The 6,934-nt window shown below is 41.2% G+C and overlaps 1 protein-coding gene across 1 annotated transcript; it reads left to right on the top strand.

The window, feature by feature from the left end:
* The first annotated feature begins 488 nt into the window (after window positions 1–488).
* PGK2 (phosphoglycerate kinase 2) lies at window positions 489–1,742 on the top strand. The gene has a single exon (XM_065913316.1). The coding sequence runs from the start codon at window positions 489–491 to the stop codon at window positions 1,740–1,742; it is 1,254 nt and encodes a 417-aa protein (XP_065769388.1).
* The last annotated feature ends 5,192 nt before the right edge of the window (window positions 1,743–6,934 follow it).

The raw sequence follows: 6,934 nt of genomic DNA, 5'->3' as shown, positions 1-6,934 counted from the left end.
CATTATTTCAAATCTTCCTTTTAATGGGGCGCTGCACAAGTTTTTACCCTCAATATAATCAGGATCTGACAGAAGTGAGGGCATTTTTTTTTTCTTTTAAAGAATAAAAACAATTGTTAAGAGGGATGTGGGAAAGAACCAGCAGGAGACATATACCTCAGAATCGTTCTAATTCCAGTTTCTTCAACCTCTTCAATAGTCACCCCCAAGCCGCCAGTTCCGGGTTCACCCTCAGCGCCGGCAGTTAGAATCTGCACGACGCAGCACACTCCAAATTCAGACTGACAGGACCATTGACAAATCGCGAAGCCGGTTTCCTTTCCCCGGTCCAATCGTGGCTGGCCTCGTGGGAGACTGACCGCTGGAAGAAAGGGGCAGGCCAAGGGGAAAGGCGTTAGGAATCACCACCCGCCCAACATCTCACCAGCAGTACAGTGGTTCACTTCAACACCGGGATCTATGTGTTAACCTGTCTTTGTATCATCAAGATGTCTCTTTCTAAGAAGTTAACTTTGGACAAAGTGGATGTGAAAGGGAAGCGAGTCGTCATGAGAGTTGACTTCAATGTCCCCATGAAGAAGAAACAGATTACAAACAACCAAAGAATCAAAGCCTCTCTTCCAAGCATCAAGTACTGTCTGGATAACGGAGCCAAGTCAGTCGTTCTTATGAGTCATTTAGGTAGACCTGATGGTGTTCCGATGCCTGATAAATACTCCTTAGAGCCTGTGGCTGCTGAACTCAAATCCTTGTTGGGCAAGGACGTTCTGTTCCTAAAGGACTGTGTGGGTCCGGAAGTGGAGAAGGCTTGCGCCAGCCCAGCCACGGGTACAGTCATCTTGCTGGAAAACCTGCGCTTTCATGTGGAAGAAGAAGGGAAGGGCCAAGATCCTTCTGGAAATAAGCTTAAAGCTGAGCCAGATAAAACAGAAGCCTTCCGAGCATCCCTGTCCAAGCTAGGGGATGTGTATGTCAATGATGCTTTTGGCACAGCTCACCGGGCCCACAGTTCCATGGTGGGAGTCAATCTTCCCCAGAAGGCATCTGGATTCCTGATGAAAAAGGAGCTAGATTACTTTGCCAAAGCCTTGGAAAACCCAGAGAGACCATTTCTGGCTATACTTGGTGGAGCCAAAGTGGCAGACAAGATCCAACTCATCAAAAATATGCTGGACAAAGTCAATGAGATGATTATTGGTGGGGGAATGGCTTACACCTTCCTTAAGGTATTGAACAACATGGAGATTGGTGCTTCCTTGTTCGATGAAGAGGGAGCCAAGATTGTCAAAGAAATTATGGCCAAAGCTGGAAAAAATGGTGTGAACATTACCTTTCCTGTTGACTTTGTCACTGCTGACAAGTTTGAGGAGAATGCTAAGATTGGCCAAGCCACTGTAGCATCAGGGATACCTGCCGGCTGGATGGGTTTGGACTGTGGTCCTGAGACCAATAAGAAGTATGCAGATGTGGTGGGGCGAGCCAAGTTAATTGTGTGGAATGGACCTGTAGGGGTATTTGAATGGGATGCTTTTGCTAAAGGAACAAAGGCCCTCATGGATGAAGTTGTGAAAGCCACTTCCAAGGGCTGCATCACCATTATAGGAGGTGGAGACACTGCTACATGCTGTGCCAAGTGGAGCACTGAAGATAAAGTCAGTCACGTGAGCACTGGAGGCGGTGCCAGTCTCGAGCTTCTGGAAGGTAAAGTCCTTCCTGGAGTGAATGCCCTCAGCAACCTGTAGTTGACAAAGTGTCCCTTCCTCCTCTTTTCTGTCCACAGCCTGTAAGTCAACTTAGTGCTTTCACATCTCAACTCAACTTTTGTTAAAATGAACCTTTAAACCAAAACTCAGGCAATATGACCAAAGGATGGGTTGACCATCGGAAACTCTTAACATCAGCAGAGCGACGGACCTCATTTTAGTTATGCCATGCATTTGCTTACTCTCTTCAAGTTCTCATTTGATCTTTACCGTTGTGATTCATAGAAAATGAGTTACTTATTAAAGTGAGTTGAATAAGCTGAAGCTCTCTCTCCTAATTTTAGACCAACTTTATTATTGTTTCACTACTTGAACCATGGAAACAAGACAAAAAAAGGTTGCTAAGGAAGGGTGGGATAGAAGCAAATTATTAAACAATGAAAGAGTCCAAGTAAACTGAGAAAAGTAAATACATTTAAGAACTTGTGGGAACCATTAAAGCTCTGCTAAGGGAAATTTTTTACTAAATAAGAAAGAGAAATAAAAGATACATATTAAACCTTAGAAATTAAAAGAAATTAAAACCCAAGGAAGGAAATATAGCTGTGTGAGCAGATATACAAGAGTACACATGCATACCTGTTAGAATGGGAACTAAAAATTAAATCCAGATTTTAAATAAATAAGTAATTGCTTTATTTTTAAAGCTGGTATTATTTAATAAATAGATAACATAGCTGTTAAATCTTAAAATTGGGTTTTTGAGATAAAAATATGTGCATATATATAGTTATGGGGAAAAGTAGTACACATATGTAGTTTAGTTATGGGGGAAAGTAGAGATATGAAAGCACTTCCATATTAGAAAATAGTATAATAAAATACTAAGCAATGTACAGGAAATGAAAATGCTTACTGGAGAATATTTTGCTTAATTCTGTGAACCAAGGGCTAGTCCAGGGCAATGCTGTTAACAAATTAAGAGTGAAAATGAACAGTGCAGTATTTGAAGCAAGATTATAACCTGTTATTCTCTTGCATAGAAGTCTGGGCTAAATAGGTGCTCTCTTCTCCATGAGGTCATTTTCTTGTGAAAAAGCTTGCTCCTCCCAATAAAGGTGTTCCATATGCCTAAGGTATCTGTCAGAGTTTTATTACCTGATAGGCAGCCCAAAGGGAAAGTTAGTACAAGACAGTGTTATGTCTTCTATATACCAAAAATTTCCAAGATTTTTTTTCACTTATTCTCTTGGCTGTTAGCTGTGTGATAAGTTCTTTTGTGCAGTGGAAGCTTGGGAATGTATTCTCTCCTGTCGAGCAACTTGTATTCAACTAAAACTCTGTTACTAAAAGGAAGTAGGGATAGGAATAAATACTGGCGTAAAAGTAATGGTTTCTGATGGACTGGTACTCTGGCCACCAAGTATCTATGTACAAGTATCCATGTATCCCCCTTCCTACATGTAGAAAACATGCCTTCTTCAAGAGGCACAATCAAATGTCTTATTCAGTTACTGCATTCCACTCAAAACTGAGTGCCCCTGGGTGATACGCAGCCTTTTCTATGTGATCCATTGGGAAGTCCAACAGTCTGGTGAGTTTAAAAAGTATAGTCATTTCTTTTTCTTACACTTCCAAAGCCCCTCTGCATACATGAAAGGTGAAAATGAAGTCGTTCAGTTGTGTCCGACTCTGGGACCTCCATGGCTTCTCCATCCATGGGATTTTCCAGGCAAGAGTACTGGAGTGGGTTGCCGTTTTCTTCTCCAGGGGATCTTCCCGACCCAGGGATTGTACCTGGGTCTCCCGCATTGCAGGCAGACGCTTTACCCTCTGAGCCACCAGGGAAGCCCATACATACCCACCTGATAATACAAAAGTGGAAAAGAAATGGAATAACTGCAATAAAAATCTTCATCTAAAAAAAATCATTGGTTCATTACATGTATGAAATAAACCTTGCTGGATAAAAACTTCAAGAACTCCCTGACCTGACAGTAGGAGGATTTCCTTGATCACACTCTGATTTTCTTCTTTGGAAGGAAGTTACTTCATTGTCTATTTTTGGCCCCAGGTTTCATTATCCTGGAAGTTTTCTTGTTTCCTAATCTTCCATGCCATCTTTTGAAGCAGATATTGGAAAACTGGGCCACTTTAGGCCACTGTACAGCTTTCCTAACATCATCCTTGCTGGTGAAGTTTGAGAAACCAAGAAATTCTTTATGTAATCACACAATTAAAAACTTTTGAAGACCAGACCTAGTGATTTTTCACCTTTCTCAAGAATCAAGATTTCTGATCTATTTAATTCCCTGTGAAAGTGTTCTCGGGAGGACAAATAGTCTTGAAGCAGGATCTTATTTCACTTTCCAGGAACTGAACTCAGCCACCAGTCTAGCACGTAGACCACCAGGCTAGAGGCTAGAAGCAAAATTCCCTGATTCTTACCCCTCTTTGAAAGCAAAAATGTTTCAAGGAGGCAAAAACTGCAAAACAGATACAAAGTTTATTGTGGAAACACAGCACAACTGGGATTGCACACAGATTAACAGTTGAAGTCAGAGCAAGGTAGAAATACACACCTGGGGAGGAATGTGGGCATCCTGAATGAGGAGTGCAGTAAGGAGGTGATTTAAATCACTTACATAGGACAGTCCTTCTATTTTTTTGTTTACCTTTGGCCAATTGTTTCTTTTTTTCACACCTGAGTGGTCCTAAAACTCTCCCAGAAATGCATGAGCAATTTTTTGCTAAGACGGATCCCACTGCAGATGTGTATGGGTGCATATCCATATTTATCATGGAATGGCACTCCCTTCGCTTTTTGATCCCCAGTGAGCCTTCCTGTGTTTGTGCAAACAGGGAAGTTTTCCTTGACCTCAGGTGTGGCATCTTATCTCTTTATTACAGTAGAGTTCAGCTTCTGCCACTAGCTTTGTCCTCAGAGTGTCTGGGTGAGAACAAAGCTTCAGTTTTATTCCATTTGATATGCCCCAGCTGTCCAGCCCAGAAGCCCATCTATCTCTTACATCAAAAGAACCTCACCCCAAAATCTTTTCTAGCTATAGTTCTTAATCCTTTGACTTTTGCTTTTAATTCACTGGGTTCTTTGCTGGGTCCATTTCCCTCTTCTTCATTTTAAGCATGGTTAACTTGTGGCCCCCTGAAAAATGTAGGCAGTGATGGAGGGCAATACCTATAATCACGTCTTTGCCTGTGACATTCCCATATTTTTATCTGAAAAGTCCACATGGGAGATTTTGAGAAAAATTCCGAGTGGCATTCTTTCTCTTGCTGTTTGTGATATTGAGACAGTTTGCTTTTTCAACTCTGCTCTCATATTCTTGGCCTCTCTCACCTTTCCTGGTCTATTGGCCAATTTAGGTTGCAGACAACAAGCAGATTGTCCAATATTTCCTGACTATGCTCATTGTTTGCTTAAAGCTGCATGTAACAGCCAAAACATGCTGAGAGTCTGCTTCTTTCTAAACACTTTCCCTGTGCTTTTAGGCTTTGTAAGAAAGTGTTCGGTCTACTCCATAGCACAGGCAATGGTTTTACCAACTGCCATGGGAGAAAAATGGTCACCACCTTCCAGCCCTCCATGTTGTTTTACTCACTTTCCTTTACCTGACCCCTAGGTGAATGCTATAATTCATGAGTTATATTAAGGCAGTGTCCCTCTTACAGGCAGCAATTTCTAAACTAGCCAGTCTAACAATGAGTGATTTTCAACTGGGGACAATTTTCCCCATATTTGCAAAGAATGGAGACATTTTTGTTTGCCACAAATGGAAGAGGTGATGGTACTATAGGCATCTTGCAATTGTAGCCAGGGATGCTACAAAACATCCTACAAGACATAGGACAACCTTCACAACAAAGAACTATCCATATCAAATGCCAACATGGAAATTTCTTTCTTCTTCTTGTGACATTCCAGGGTGGTTAAGGGTAAGTAGACAACTGCTTGAGTTCATCCCAGTACTCAGGCTAGCAGCATGACTGCCATCAGCTGCACTTGGCCTCCATTTCTAGGAGCAAGAACCATGCAGAAGCCCTCCTGAAGAGCGCCTGAAGAATTAAAGCTCAAAAGCACAAGTAACCCTGCTCAATATTCTAATCGCCCATATGGGGGAAGAACCTGAAAAAGAATATATATATGTGCTGTTCTGTGCTTAGTCACTCAGTCGTGTCAAATTCTTTATGACCCCATAGACTGCAGCCCACCAGGCTCCTTTGTCCATGGGATTCTCCAGGCAAGAATACTGGAGTGGGTTGCCATGCCCTCCACCAGGGGATCTTCCCAACCCAGGGATCAAACCTTTACCGGCTGAGCCACCAAGGAAGCCCAAGAATACTGGAGTGGGCAGCCTATCCCTTCTCCAGGAGATCTTCCCAACCCAGGAATCAAACCAGGGTCTCCTGCATTGCAGGCAGATTCTTTACCAGCTGAGCTATCCGGAAAGCCCTGAATACATGTAAATGTATGACTGAATCCTGAAGCTAACACAACATTGTAAATCAACTATAGTCCAATAACTTTTTTAAAACAAGAATTAAAGCTCATAAAAGTGCTTCAGAAGATATAACCTCTCATCATCTGAAAATAAATCTCATCTGGAAACTAATTTCTACCTGAATATGGCCTCCGAATGGATAGGTGTTTAAATGCACACACATGCAAAATCAGTGTTAGCTTCTGTAATGACTCCTTTCTTGCATTAAAGTGTGTTCAGGTGGTTCTTTGCTACCTTTACCAAAAAAGGAAGAAAAGAGAGATGAAAGAGAACATGATGCCCTTCAGTGTCCCCAAGACAGGACACTGTTTCTTCTCAGGACATTCTTCATTTTCTCTGAGGACCCTCATGTCTGTCCAGAGAAGAGCAGAGCAGCAAGTTGATTGAGAATATTTCTGTCAAGAATTCTAGTTAAATTCTATAGATATTTTAGATGTTATTTTTTCTCTGAAAACATACACAGTTCTTTCACAGAAAGCAATAGGCATAAGTTAAATGTGCTATTTATAGTGATTGATTAAAAATTGCATTCAGAAAAGCAAAAATGACCTAACATATATTTAAAGATGTGTTTTTAACTGAGGCAGTTACATTTGCTTAAAGCATTTAATATTTATTTACTTATATATTCAAAAAACTTTAGAATTATTTTGGACATTATGATGTCTTTAGAAGAAACATGATTTTTGTAAGCTCATATGTGTGGAAGAG

This window comes from Muntiacus reevesi, chromosome 20, assembly GCF_963930625.1.
Source record: "Muntiacus reevesi chromosome 20, mMunRee1.1, whole genome shotgun sequence".
Classification (NCBI taxonomy): domain Eukaryota; kingdom Metazoa; phylum Chordata; class Mammalia; order Artiodactyla; family Cervidae; genus Muntiacus; species Muntiacus reevesi.
The sequence above is the reverse complement of the archived record's forward strand: the minus strand, read 5'-3'. Positions and strand labels throughout refer to the sequence as shown.